At 36.4% G+C, this 15,418-nt stretch overlaps 1 protein-coding gene across 2 annotated transcripts in view; it reads right to left on the reverse strand.

Moving 5' to 3' along the window:
• sdk1b (sidekick cell adhesion molecule 1b) overlaps positions 1 to 15,418 on the reverse strand; it is a 253,762-nt gene that overhangs the window by 89,997 nt on the left and 148,347 nt on the right. The window contains exon 6 of one of the 2 annotated variants that reach the window (XM_056264557.1): positions 2,987 to 3,013. The exons of the other annotated variant lie outside the window; for it this stretch is intronic. Within the exon in view, the coding sequence (XP_056120532.1) occupies positions 2,987 to 3,013 (27 nt within the window). The remainder of the gene's footprint in view (positions 1 to 2,986; positions 3,014 to 15,418) is intronic. 2 annotated transcript variants of the gene reach the window in all.

Consider the following 15,418-nt stretch of genomic DNA (forward strand, 5'->3'; position numbering starts at 1 on the left):
AGTTCAACTCATTGACTAAATGGAGGAGAAAATTATCTATAAACTTATATTTGGGCTGTTTGTCACTTAAAGCTATGGCATGGCTTAATAAGAATAGTGTATGAGTCATTCAGTTTTATACTTTTTATGATACTTTTATTGTACTTTTGTACTTCCTTTTTAATGTTTGAAAACTCCAGTCTCCATTCATTGTAATTCGATCTTCAAATGTGAAGAAATAAAAGATGGAATGAGTAAATAATGACAGAATTTTCCTTTTATACAAATGATTCCTTTAAGACTCAACGAGAAAGGTGAGAACATGCACTTCAGATGAAAACCAGCCTACCATGATAGATAAACTGGCACACACACACACACACACACACACACACACTTTGATCTGATCTTTGATCAGTGACTGGAAAGGTGTAATGCATTCTCGCATCCTCCAAACACAGCAGTGATAGATGCCCTAACTTTTGTAATCTCAGTAGGAATGTATGTAATTTATGCATTCATCTCACTGTACCTCATCATTCAAAAAAGATGACAAACAAACCACACACAAAAAAAAAACCTAGCAGAAATCTGCAAGCAGAAAATGAAATACAGAAGATTGGAGCAAGCGAATGGAACTGAACAGGAAAAGTCAATAAGAAGAGGAACAAGATATATAAGAGTGCTACTTCTGAAAAGTCTAAAAACGAATGCTATTTCAGAATCGTAGTTGTGTATGTGCACTCTAAATGTAGCCAGTATGTGTTAAACTATGGCACCTTAGGTTTGGATCTTATTACTTTGCATGAAACCTGATTTGCATAGACTGGCACATTCTAAATGTATATACAGTACCAAGGACTTAAAGCAAAACATTGATGCATATGGTGTTAAATAGTTTCCAAATTTGTACTACTGATGTATGCAGAATATCTATCTATCTATCTATCTATCTATCTATCTATCTATCTATCTATCTATCTATCTATCTATCTATCTATCTATCTATCTATCTATCTATCTATCTATCTATCTATCTATCTGGCCACATGGATTTTGGCTGTATTTATTTAAATAAATTAAATGAAAATTAACGAACTAGTTAACCTATTACCTAATTATATGTTTTTACCATATTATGAACTGTTTATTTATTTTTTATTATTATAATTATTTATTAATGCAAAATATTTTATTTATATTTATGATTTATATATATAAATGAGGTAATGTAAATTAATACATAATGAATAAATTAATTAATAAAAATAAATAATAATTACTAATAATAAAGAATTAACATATTTATTTAAAAAAAAAAATATATATATATATATATATATATATATATTAAAATTGTATTTATTTATAAAAAAAAAATATACGTATAATATATACTGTATATGGTCAAATAAATAAATAAATAAAGTATTAATGGATTCATTAATATAAGCTAATATAATTTAACAAGTTACAGTAATTTCATAAGTTTATATAATTTATTTATTTGGTTAATTTCTTAAAATATTATGTATGTATGTATGTATGTATGTATGTGTGTGTGTGTGTGTGTGTGTGTGTGTGTGGGTGGGTGGGTGGATGGATGGATGGATGGATGGATGGGTGGATGGATGGATGGATGGGTGTCCACTGAGTGTCCTCTGATTTTAGGGAGTTGATTTAGGGCGATGATCATTTGATAGGAACATTGTTCCAGAACAAACTACCATACTTGTCTAAATCACACTGTGTGAATTGCAATATCATGCTGGATGGCAAACAATTAACATAAATACATTAAATATGATCCAAGCGAAATAAAGAATCACAATCTAGCTCACATGCCTCACCACTGCTGACAGAATAATTCTGCGAGTCTATCTATTCTCATATTGTGCTTGGGGAAGTGCTGATTATAGCTGCGTGTTATTTTTCAGAGTGAGCTCAGAAGTACAGTAGCCTGAAGAACGCTGCAAATGAAACGGCAGATTTGCACTAAGGGGAAAAGACAGTGTCGTGCTTCTGAGGTAACGGTGCTGTCAGCCGCTTATACAGCCTCATGCACTTAAGTCAGAATGGTGTTTGACATGGTGTTGACACGGGTTGGTTTTCATCAGACGCAGAGATTAGTGGCCTTGAGCGTATCGAGATGGTTGTAAAACAATGTAGAGCACAGCTACAGGGACACGCAAGAGTCCACACACGAGGATAGGGGTCATTCAGAGAGATCGGATGTAATAATCTTAATCCAGTGTCTACATGAGTAGTGAGTGAGATTACGACATGTGGAGATATTAAATTTGTCTCTCAGGAAAATCCATTATCTTAAGCCTCTAACAAATCCATCTAAACACACAGTACAAGAGAGATTACACACACACACACAGAGGAAGACAGCATGGTTGAGAGCAGACAGGAAAGGGAAAGCCAGGAAATTATTTTTTCTCAGGATTCTCAACTCTGATTGGTCGATGCTCAAATTAACCAGTGTGAAACTATATATCATGCTGTGTGTGTGTGTGTGGGTTAAGATTTAGGATTTCTTATTTCGCAGGGCTACTTTTAAGTTGGGCTACCTTTTCAAATGATCAGGCAATAATTATTTATACATGTTATTTTGTACTAATATGCATGTAATACACAGAATGCAAAATAACAAGGTAAGAAAAACGAGAGACTCACTATACATAAAAGATAAACTACAGTATGGGTAAGTTTGGAATTAAATACATGCATACCGCATACTGGTAACACGTTTTATTACTTCTCATCGTTGTTCTGCTCAAAATGATTCCGCACATAGCCGGTGTCTCGTCTTCTGGGCGATCAGAAAGGGAAATGCCAAGAGGACAAATGTTCACTTCATAATTCAAAATCTCAAAGCAGATGATCATCTGATGTCATCAGAGCAAGGAGACAGGAGAAGAGGAGATCAGATGTGAACGAGAATGAAAGAGAGAGGACGGGTGAAGATTACAAGCTTTAAGAGTTCATTAGAGTGTCTTACCAAGGGAACCACGATTCCTCTTGTTTACTGCTCATCAGGTCACAGAGAGCAGAGGAAGAAAGAATAAAGAAATCAGAAAAAAAAACATTCCTCTTACCAAAATATCTCAAAATAAACTTTAAGCCTAAAACAACATCAGCTCCACTGTTTTTGGCCCCTCCGTTACACCTACGACATGTAATTATGGGAATTCGCTGACTCTTGACCTGCCCTTAATGGAAGCGCCACACTTAAAAGCTTCCTGCTTTCACTTTAACCCACAAAATGAGCTGTAGAATGTACAAAGAGTAAACACACTCATAGATAAACCATGAAATGCAGTTTGATCAGAATCGCCGAGAAATTAGTTTCAAGAATTATCAAATGTAAATATATTGATTTTTTGTTTTAAAGTTTCAGATATCAAAAATATTTGTCCTACAATTTTATTTGTCAATAAAATGAGTGTGGGTGGATAAGCTCAGATCATTTGAAATGTGATGAGAAATATGAGAATATGTTCATCCCTGACATTTGTTCTAGTTGGGGATCAGTACGATTTTCTCTTATACTAACCAAGGCTGCATTTATTTGATCAAAAAGCAAGTAAAAACTAATAGTGTGAATTAATAATACAATTTAAAATAACTGTTTTCATTTGTATATATTCAAAAATGTAATTTATTCCTGAAAGCTGAATTTTCAGCATCATTACTCCAGTCTTCAGTGTCAATTGATCCTTCAGAAATCATTCTAATATGCTGATTTGGGACTGAAACACTTATTATTATCAATGTTGAAAACACTTGTGCTTTATCTGTGTGAAACCTTGATAACAATTTTTTTTAAGGATTCTTTGATGAATGGAAAAGTAAAAAAAAAAACAGCATTTTTTGAAATCTTATAACATTATGCTGTATGTATCTAAAGTCTTTACTGTCACTTTCAATCAATTGAATGCATCCTTGCTGAACAGTAGTGTGTATTAAACATAAGAGAGAGAGAGAGAGAGAGAGAGAGAGAGAGAGAGAGAGAGAGAGAGAGAGAGAGAGAGAGAGAGAGAGAGAGAGAGAGATACATTTTTCAGCTCCCCCACCATTGCCAGAATTTCCAGAAATCCATGTTTTCACTGTTATACGGTATTATGCATTTTCTGAAAGTTTCTGAAGTACTGAATCTCCGGATCCAAAAATAAAGAAGCAAAGAAGCAGAAACAAGCGATACAAGCATTGCTTATGCGCACGCTAACGCAATCATCAAGCATTTAACAGCATATAAAACAAAACTGCCTAACGTTACAGAATAATATGTCAAAATCACGAAGAGGTATAGGACTGTAAAAGATTTAGTGGTGTTGATGGACGTGATCTACTCCATGTATTTTTTTATCATGTTTCTGAATCTGATCCGACTACGGTCTTTGACAAAAATGTGATTTTCTCAGCATTTCTTTCCCCAAAATGCTTTCTTTAATTATTTATTTATTTTAAAGCAGAGGCTCTGTTCTTCATGGAACCTTGTTTCCGTCACAGTGATTTAAACTTGCAATTGCTAGAAAAAGTCATAATTGCGTGATATAAATAGCAATTGTGTGTTATTAAGTCAGAAATGCGAGATGTAAACTCGCAATTGTGAGATAAAAAGTCGCAATTATCTTTTAAAATGTTTTATTCTGTGACAGAAACATGCTTCCATAGTTCTTTCTATAAGAGCATAAGATATTGTATGTTGAGATACAGAACATTCGAAATATTCTGGGGGCAATGAAAGTTTTGTGAACATTATCAAAAATGCTGGCACTGGCTGGCAACTATTTAAAAAAAACGCAGGTGGGAAAAGAGTTAAGGTAATGTCTTTCCCGCTCTCTGTCTCTGTTGCTTTCTTTCTCACACCACAAACTCAGCAAATGCTGTGCTTTAATTGGTTATATATTAGACGGGTGTCGTAGGAGAAGTCACACTGCAAGAATGTGACCCAAAATGCCTGGCACTGCCAAAACGCTAGAAATAGCAAGTGACAGAGTACACATTATAAAATAATAAACATTCCAAACTAAACAAACTGTGCTACATTGTTGTCACACGACCTCATTACATGAATCTTTAATCTAGTTTTGTATAGAAATATCTTAACAGTGAGCTCTGGCCTGGTTAGAACACATGCTTTGACAAAATGTGTGTTTTCCAATCCCGTCCCTGGCAGTAAAACAAGTGTCTTGCTCAAGGTCACCACAGTAATTAGGAAGACATCTGAATGATTCTGGTTCCGCTTCTGATTGCACTTAACGATTCAGGATTCTTCATGATTCTTTTAGTACGTCTGAGACAGGGTTATTATAGTTAACTAAGGGCCATTTCCACTACACCGTTTTCACCTAAAAACTTTTCATGCATTTTGGCCGTTCATTTACACGACAACTGCGTTTTGCCGGCATGAAATGCAAGTTTTTAAAAAACTGGTTTCAGATACCGTTATCGTCTCTATGTTAACAACAAAACACGATTTAGTGAAACCGGTGGCGTCATGCGTATTACATGTTCAGTCTGTAGGTGCGTAATGTTTCTTTACAAAGTGACATCGCCAACTACTGGCCTGGCAGCATAATACAGCGCGTTTAGTTGTAAACTGAAACAAAAATGTATAAAAACTACATAGACTTTTTTTTTTTAAATAAAAAATTAAATAAATAATAATAATAAATAATACAAATGACAAAATCAAACAAAATTGCTACAACATTACATTTAAAATGAAACAATTCAGATTTAAATTAGATCAATTAACCTTTTTATGTAAAAAAATTATGACCCCTCTTGAAGAAAAAAATGAGATGACTAACTTGTTTGCTGGTCTGAGGAAATCATATGGGTTTGAAACGACCAAAGGGTTGAGAGAATATTCATTTTTGGGGGGCAAAGTATTCTTTTATGTCAACAAACCACGTCTATTGTTTACAAAAATTGTTCTGAAAAAGAAAGAATGCAGCTGTTGAGTCACAATACAATATTAAAAATGGCAAATGATCATTACAGATTAATTTGTTAACACTTTAAATGGGTTCTCTGCACTGGAAGAAATTATTCCCAGCAGTCTGCTGTTTTATACTGCACATTTTTGTCAAATGTATGAGATCATACAAAATGCATACAAAAATGTGCACATTGTGTTTGTGATTGCACACACACACACACACACACAATCAATTTCTGCACTCCAATTGGTTATTCATTAGATGGGTGTCGTAGGAGGAATGTGAACCAAAATCACATTGCCAGATAAGATTCATCGCAAAGACAATTTATCAGCCAGTTATGTGGTCCAAGACAACAGATTTTGCCTTAAGATGAAATAAATCTCACACAACTTGCAAATTTTGTCTTAGGCAACAAAATAGTAAAACTCGGCTTTAAGCAAAAGTTTGCTCTCATTAATGCACAGAAGAAACAGCTGAGATATTAAAGACATCTCATTTGTGATCTTTCTCTCGCTCCTTCTCCCACCCATATTCTCCTGAAAACTTTACAAACACGAACAAGGGTGAAGCACAAAGTGAGTGATGAAGTTTCAGGGAGGAAGACGGTGTGCCGGGGCAAATGAAGAGCAGAGGAGAGAGAAGAAAGGACACGAGAAACGGCGGATGAAAGGAAAAGAACAGGATAAGCATGAGGGAGGAAGTGAGAATGAGAGACAAGTCATGAAAGATTTACATCATCAGGAACACCAGCAGCATCAGATACATGCAAGAGAGAGAGAGAGAGAGAGAGAGAGAGAGAGAGAGAGAGAGAGAGAGAGAGAGAGAGAGAGAGAGAGAGAGAGAGAGAGAGAGAGAGAGAGAGAGAGAGAGAGAGAGAGGGGGGAATGGATAATTCAAACACAACCCCATGTTCATGCATGAGCAGAAGCCACACACATGCATATGACTATACATATAATATTTGGATTGGAGGCGCATGTTATTCTGATCATCTGTCACTCTTAATATCTGGATCTGTAATTGAACAGGAGAAGATAAAACGCCATGAAATAAACAGATGAACCCCTCTTCTTCTCTCAATGTCCATTCCTTCCTCTGTCAAAGAACTCAAATATCACTTCATGAATATCTAAATGAATTTGGAGCAGCAAGGGTAAACATGTTTATCTATTCATTCATAATGGAAGGGTTAAAACATCAATGTCTGATTGTACTTGCAGTTTTTGATGTGGATTGCACTCTCTTGTGTGAGAGAAATGTTTTTAGGAAGTCTTTGACTATCCTAGAGGATACATCCCACATTTTGTTTTTAGAATTTGAATAGGCTTTATGCCGAGCGTCACGTGACCAAGCCGGAAAACAGATCACATCGCTTCCGATTCAGGTCTTTTGTATGTGCTTCATGAATTTTTTTGCGGTTTTACTGAAGATAACTTAAAAGGAGCAAGCAAAAATGAGCATAACCAATGTCACTCGCATGTGCAGATTGATATTTAAAAGTTTTTTAATTTTTCTTCTTCACACTAACATTTAGATATTTAAATAGCATAAAACACCAGTAACAAAGTGAACTTAGTAGGTTAGCTGATTACCTTAAAAATCCATAGATATCGTAGTTAGTTCTTACGGCCGTTAACACTTTCTCTGACAAACGGATGCACCCGTTTTCCGGTTTGGTCACGTGACGCTCGGCATAAAGCCTATTGCTTCCCTCAGGAAAGCGATATAGAGTGCCCAAGTGGAGGACCGTTAAAGCTTCTAGGTCTTTTGTTTCAAACGCAGTTATGAGTGTAAATACTTATTCGAAACAAAGATAAAGGTACCGTGAATTTTAAATAGTAGCTATATGAAGAATTATTATAAATGCCCGGGGTTTGTGATGTTTTTTTCGTAAGGTTTTGTGATGTTTTTGCTGTTTTATAAAAATTTGTATGTTTGTGAGGTTAAAGCTACTTAAATTGCCCTGTAAAGGGACAAATAAAGATTTTACTACTACTACTACTACTAAAGGGATAGTTTGCCCAAAATGTTTGAAAAATTCCATCATTTTCTGACCCTAATGTCATTCCAGACCTGTATGGGTTACTTTCTTCCTGAAGCTCAAAAGAAGATATTTTGTGGAGGAAAAAATTTGTGTTTTTGGTACATACAATGAAAGTTCGAAGTATTACAACTATCATAGTAATACATTCATAGACATGCTGCTGTGAGCAAGTAAGACGTGCTGCTTCTGCGCATGTAACATACATGAATTAACCCTTCGTAGCAGATCTATACAGGTGGAGCTGTGGAAGGTGGAGGGTTTCTGGAAGCGCGCTGCAAACAGCAACACTACTAGTATTTGAATGTTGAGCCGCAGCTCATTGGCTGCTTATGACACAGCAACCAATCAGCTGTGCCATGTAGATAATGATGTGATCGCTCCCAAATGAGTTAAGGACCTATCAGCCTTCGCCATCAAAGGGTTTCATGCCAGAACTAGGTAATTATTCAGTAAGAATGCATAAAATGTATCAAAAGTGACAGTAAACACATTTATAATGTTAAAAAAAAAAATCTATTTCTAATAAATGCTGTTTTGAACTTTCTATTCATCAAACAATCCTGAAAAAAAAATGATTTCCACAAATATATTAAGCAGCACAACTGTTTTCAACATTGATAATAATAAGAAATGTTTCATGGGATCATGTGCACTGAAGACTGCATCACAGGAATAAATGACATTTTAAACTATTTAAATAGAAAACAGTTATTTTGATATGTAATAATGTTTCACAAGATTTTTACTGTATAAATAAATGCAGCCTTGGTGAGCATAAGCATCTACATAAAAAAATCGTACCGACCCCAAACGACAAGCATTCAGTTACCAACCCAGATCTTTAACCACTAGGCTAAGGCTACACCATTAGGGACATGGGGGAAAAAAGGACACAGCTGGTGGGATCACACTGATACATTCCTCACAACTTCGTCTGAAACAATCTTTGAAATCACACAGCTATAGCACTTTTCAGCGGTCATGATGTACAGTTTTCTGTTCGATTGACTGAGGTATTGAAAGAGAACGACGCTGAGATTGTGCTGTGAATGAAGCATGCAAGACAAAGATAAAGCGAGTGGAGACAGGACAAACAGAAATTACAAAGGGATCTCTATCCTTTCTCCTTTGCACACCAGCACCTATTGACCCTCTCCACCTCCAGTGTCAATCACCTTAATGAACAAGAAAGCGAGGTAAAAAGAGGCCAAGTGAGAAAGAGAGGGATGTCCACTCCATAGTTGTAATTCCCTGCAATTTTTCCCACTTACCCTCACCAGACAAAATAGCAGAGCTGCCTCTTGCCTTTCTCAGGTAATTCACACACTTAGAGTCAATCTAGTTTATTCTTCCAGTCCGTAGCAGGTAAGGGTGAGGAAAATAAGTCTAAAAGCCAGAGACTTATTTTTGCAGTCTTCCTGGTGTCTGGATGAATTCATAAGAGCTGGATTTCACCATTTCCCTCGAGAGTGCTAACAGACTTAGCTATTAATATACTTTCAGGGCTCATTTTAATCGAACGTATCTTCCTGTTCTGCCGGCAGAGATCTTTTGATCATGCCAAGAATGCAGGAGGAACGCCGGTTAATTAAGAAGTACGACCCAAAAGAACTTCCCAGATCAACTTTGAACACTGTCAGTGAATGGCAAATTGCTCGATCAGGCAAAACTTGAAACATCTACATCTAGAAGTTTTGGTCCTTTCGGTATAGTTCAATTTGAGTCTAGAATAAAAAAAGGATGTTTTTCTAGTTTAGTTTTGGGTTTTTTGCAACCATTTTGTACAATAAATCTCATTCAAATAGCTTGTAAAACCATTCGATTTTTAATCACTTAAACCTAATCACTTAAACTATACTTAAAAATCAGTTTCACAAATGATTCACTGGAATTTGTTATCCTTGTGTTTCATGAATAAGCTGCAAATGTCAACTATACCACAAAACGAGACATTTTGACGTTATTTTGCTTTCTTTTTCATCTCGTTGAGCTTAGTAGCCCCTCCAACAGTGAAATCCTGTTGGTCAAAATTTCTGTTCTATTACCATATATGCATAAAAAAGTTCTGATGGACTGGGATTTTCAGATTTTCATATAGTTTCATTAAAACTTTTTACAGTTTTTGAAATGTCAAACCATTTTGCACAACCAGCCTCATTCATACTGTTGGTAAAACCTTATTCATAAAAGCCCCGCCCAAAGTACAATCTCATTGGTCCAAAATCCTGCTCCACATATTAAACATCTTACAAGTTCCGATAGGCTGTGATTTAGTCATTTTGTGCAACATGTTTGCTTTCTGTGAGCACAGAATAATTGGAAACAGCGCTAGTCTTTTTGAAGGTAAATACTATACAATCCATAATAAATAAGGATCAGCAATTAGGTCAAAAATCCCAACTACTGTACACTCCATTGTTCTGGATTGGCATGGACATGATCTCAAGTCCCGTGTGTCTGAGTGTGTGATCAGTTTAGTCGTCTTTTTAGGAGTATATTTTTGGCACTTATTTTAGTCACAGCATGTCTGGTCATGTTTAATGGTCTTCGTATTTGTCCCAAAATATGGTTTAAGCCTGCATCTAGTTTCTGAGAGTTCAGATTTTCATCACTAATAAATTGTGATTTTACCACAGGTGACTAACTAGAATGTATATCAGCTGATATTGACAAATTCTAACATAAAGGACCTTTATTAGTATCGAGTGAACCAGTTTGCACGTATGAAAGTTATACAGTATGAGCAGCGCTTGCATATCTGACCTCTTAACGTGCATGTTAATTGACGTGTAACGGCATTAATTAATTAAAAGTGTCAAAGTCATCCAGCCACAGCGGACCGAATTAAAGAGGTGACTCTCTGAGGGCTCTCAATATCACCGAGTCATACCACAGATCTACCTTCAGAAACTCGACGTGTTCAAACAGTCCTCCAGTCAAACTCATTACAGCTGTAAGTATATCCGTGAAGGTTAGAGTGGGATCTGAGATCTGAAGATACCTCAGCATCTCCGAGCTGTTTAAAGTTGTGTGGTTAAACTCGGGTAATTGGGTCATGAGGTCTGTGACTCAGAGTCATGCCAAGTGAGTAAACAACAGTTGAGAGTTTTTAAAGTTATAAAACAACAGCAGGGGGTTTAAGAGTTGTGCTCATTTTGAGGATTCATTTAATAGTTCACTCAATGTTTATTCCTTTGTGCATTCATTCATTAACCCTTTGGCACCTACGATCACGCCGGTGTGATCAGAACGTTTAGTGCATCATACAGACTATATAAATAGACGACATGTTTTATTCATATCAGATTCACATTGTGTAGGTATTAGATAACTATAAAATCTATTCTATTCTTCTCACTTCACCAGCCGATTACTTTGATGTATTTCGGGAGAAGTGGATGAATTGACATGTTGTAAATCCGACAGATCCGATTCTCTGAATTGCGGTGCAAACTAACATGGCAGCGTCCACGTGTTATAGATCACCTAACATGATCATTATAAAGGTTTATAATAATAATAAGATTTGTTCACCGTAAAAAAAGTTGCTGCCTTAAATATTTAAGTAAAACTGAGTTTTTTTAAATGAGTAAAATGAGTTGAAATGAGTTGAATCTTGTATGACTTATATAAAAACTTGAAAAATTCTTAAAGTCCCCCTGTAGTCAATCATTTTATCACTTAAAATTCATCTTTGAACACCAAAATGACACATTTAATCTTTTTTTCCTTTAAATATTTCTATGAATATGCAAATTAGCCCCGCCTCCACTCACTCACACCATGAGATCCACTCGTTGACGATCACACGTTGACCTGATTGGTTACAAGGTAGTTTGTGTCCTCAGAAACACCAGTGATTTCAAACCGCGTTTTTGAGACTTTCTTTGGTTCACTGCAGTTTCAAGGAGAAAATACTCAGCAATGGTGTTGACTTATGAATTTGCACATGGTTTGTCTTAAAGCAAATTAAAAACGCCACATAGACATATAAACAACATTAAAAGCTTGATTTTCACCACAGGGGGACTTTAACTTATTTTGTTGAGTTAAAGCAATGTAAAAACCTATGTTGTCATAACTTATTGATCATATCATTTTTTACAGTGTTCTAAAAAACGGGAAAAAAATATTTTGGGGTTCACATACAAAACCCCCCACCCACCCCCCCCCCCCCCCCCCCCCCCCCCCTCCTTACTCACTCAACTTTTTAAATGGCAATAATTTTTCACAATATTACCGTTTTTCCTTTCTTTTTTTCAATCAAATAAATGCAGACTTGGTGAGAATAAAAAACTTTTTTTTTTTTTTTTTACATTAAAAAACTGAGCGCAAACTTTTGGTGCCCTCATGTATATTGTTGAACGTGGATTAGAGAGGCTCAGGATGCTGCTGCTATGAAGCACACTGACAAACATGAATTAATCCAGTTTACTTTCTAGCTGCAGGAGTGACTCATAGGCAGCTTGACTCTGGGACATGTCAAGTTAGACACATTCAAATAAAAGCTAGCTATCTGGTGTAAAGCCACATCGTAATGGGAGGAAGAATAAATAAAAACAAACAATGTGATGCAAATACTACTATAAACACTCTCCATGCACACACATATTGAAGACCTTCAGGGCTGAGGCCCAATGGAGTTTTAACATGGGGGATAAATTGCCTCAGACTTGACACTCAATGTGGGGTAAATCCAGATAACGGTTCAAAGTACATTTTGTTAAAGTCCCCCTGTGGTGGAAATCAAGCGTTTAATGTTGTTTTTATGACTATGTGGTGTTTTTAATATGCTTTAAGACAAACCACAAAGGCATAAGTCAAAACAATTGCTGAGTATTTTCTCCTTAAAACTGCATTGAAGCAAAGATGAGTTTTAAGGGATTACATTATTGATTACAGGGGGACTTTAACTTCTGGTTGCACATTAACATACAGACGGCATCAAAGTTAAAATGGACTAAAAAACACAAATGTCCAATTTAAACCCTTCCTAAAGCAAGAAATAAGACTTCTTCTCCCACATATAACTGCAGTATTCCTCCTTTTTTGTAGTTACTTGTTTTTTAACAGACACTTTTTAATGGAAAAGTTCAGAGTAACTGCATGAGTTGCCCTAAATGAGACACAACGATAACAGAACCGGATTTTGATTTTAGTAGGTGTCTTTGAAATCCATCAGAAGTCCATATTCTTAAACAACACTCCCATGAAGAAGATCCTGAACACAGAACACTCTTTTATTTCTTTATTTCACTGTGGTCAAGTACTATCAAGTTTTAAAGGGGAAAAATAATGGAAAAAAGTTGTTCTCTTGCACTTTGGCAATAAAAGAAGTGTATTACGTACTAAAGAAAAAGTGATCTTCACCAGTAACCAGAGGTTTGTCAATCACAAAAGAAGGTGTTTACAAATATAATCCATAAAAGTAGTGTCACACAAAACTAACATAACATTAAGAGTAAAGTGTTGTTATTGTTGAAACTAAACTCATTAAAAATTATTTAGAAAAAATACAGAGCGCAGAGCTGTTGCTTATCACTCTTTTATCAGATTCCATTTCGGTTCACTTAGGGCCCCGATATACTCATGGCAAAGTTATGTTCTTCATAAAAAAAAGTTGGAAATACCTTTGCAGCAATATACTGTTAGCGAACATCCGAGAGCTGTGTTTAGATGAGTATGTAAATAAGTGCTGCGCGCTTTCCTCTCAATAACAAAATAAACACACAACAAAAATGACAGTTGTGAGAAAACAGCAGTTAAGAAAGCATCTGATCATAGCGATGTGGATATGTTTGCAAGCTCTGGAATTCACACCTACAGTACATTTTTGTCACGTTTTTTCATATAGCATTTCATCCAAGATATCGCTTTAAAGCTCCATAGGGTTAAAGCATCATAGGGTGCTGCTATGCGGTTGCTAAGGTACTAAGGGTGGTTGTTAGGGTGTTGCTATGCTCGGTTTCTTTAACTAAGGTGGTTTAAAGCTCTTTAAAGGTGTTCATGTTTTTACTTGTGTCTGACATCGACGGACTGAACAGAAGAAATGAAAGGCAGGGTAGGTGATTTGTTCCAGACAAATTTTTTGTCTTGCTGGTTGAAAGTGTCTTCACATCCTGATAGCAAAGTGGTCTAAATGTTTTAATATGTATATACCTTGTCTGTTGAAGGCGTAGGACCATAAAATGCTCATCCAATCAATACAATGTCCTACCTGTCTGTCAGCGTATGTATTATCATACCTCCGCGCACCTGCTCACGCAGACATTACACGTCATCAGCACGTTTCATGATATACAGAGTTAGACAGACGTCAGTAACCGAGCACCAAAACCGAAACAGCAGCCGCCTTTTACAGTTCCTCCTGAACCAAAACAACAAGCTTTTGCTATCACGCCATAACAACTGTAATTTGGAAGAGATGGAAACCCGTGACGTTACTCTGAGCGGTTCGTGACTCGAATTTATGCCTTTCAATGGCAACACTATCAACGCCGAAATGATCTGCAGCAGTCAGGTGGTACAGGTCAGTCCTCTTTAAGTTGTTTCTGTTCACTATTATTGTAATGTTATGTGGTTTGAGATATGAGGTAATTTAACCGTCTCTCATGCCGCTTTTGTTTGTTCCCTGCTGTACGCGTTGTGTTTTTAAGGGAGATGTGGCTTTGGAGACGCTCTGAAGGGAGGGTGGGATCTAAGGCTTTCAAAGCTAGCTCGCTACTGCTAGCCCCTGAAGATTCCTTTCCCTACCTTTAACCAGAGAAGATTTTCACGTCAAAGAAGGCGGAGCCTCAGAGCACACCTTCCTATTACGTCATCGCCACCTATGGTAGTTTAAAGGTGTTTAGCAATCGTTTCCGGAAAGTTCGCTTTGGAAAGTTGTTTCGAACTCCTGAAATGAACTCGAAACGAACTTTGTTTTGGCCTTGTTTTGTTATTTTGTAAACGACATCAAACCAGTTTGTTATTCGATTTCACCTAAAGTATGTTAGGGAGTTTATAAGAGAGCATACAACAAAGCAGCCCAGTATGTTATATAGCAGAGCTAGTATGTCTACAGTGGAAATTACAACAATTGTATCACTCAGGCCCATAAACATACACTTACAACCTCTACAATATGAACAGAGAAAAGGACACAAACATCTTTAGTGGACGGTAAAGAGGGATGAAGCGACCTTTCAGTAAACTACTCAGACAATAATGAGTCTCTCTCTGTCCCTCCCCCTCTCTTTCTTTCTTTATCTCTAATGATTTGGTTAATTCTCTTGAAGGAGACTTTGGCTCATGTTGTGTGAGTCAGCTGCCATTGTGAGATAAAAATTTGGCCTGCGTGTTCTAACTGGCAAAGACAAGACCCCGCTGAGGTCACTCACAAACACACGGACGGACACACACACACACCGAACACAGCCTTGTGCCTGTAATTAAA

The sequence above is a fragment of the Rhinichthys klamathensis genome, unplaced genomic scaffold, assembly GCF_029890125.1.
Source record: "Rhinichthys klamathensis goyatoka isolate OS25496 unplaced genomic scaffold, OSU_Roscu_1.1 h1tg000222l_1, whole genome shotgun sequence".
Classification (NCBI taxonomy): Eukaryota; Metazoa; Chordata; class Actinopteri; order Cypriniformes; family Leuciscidae; genus Rhinichthys; species Rhinichthys klamathensis.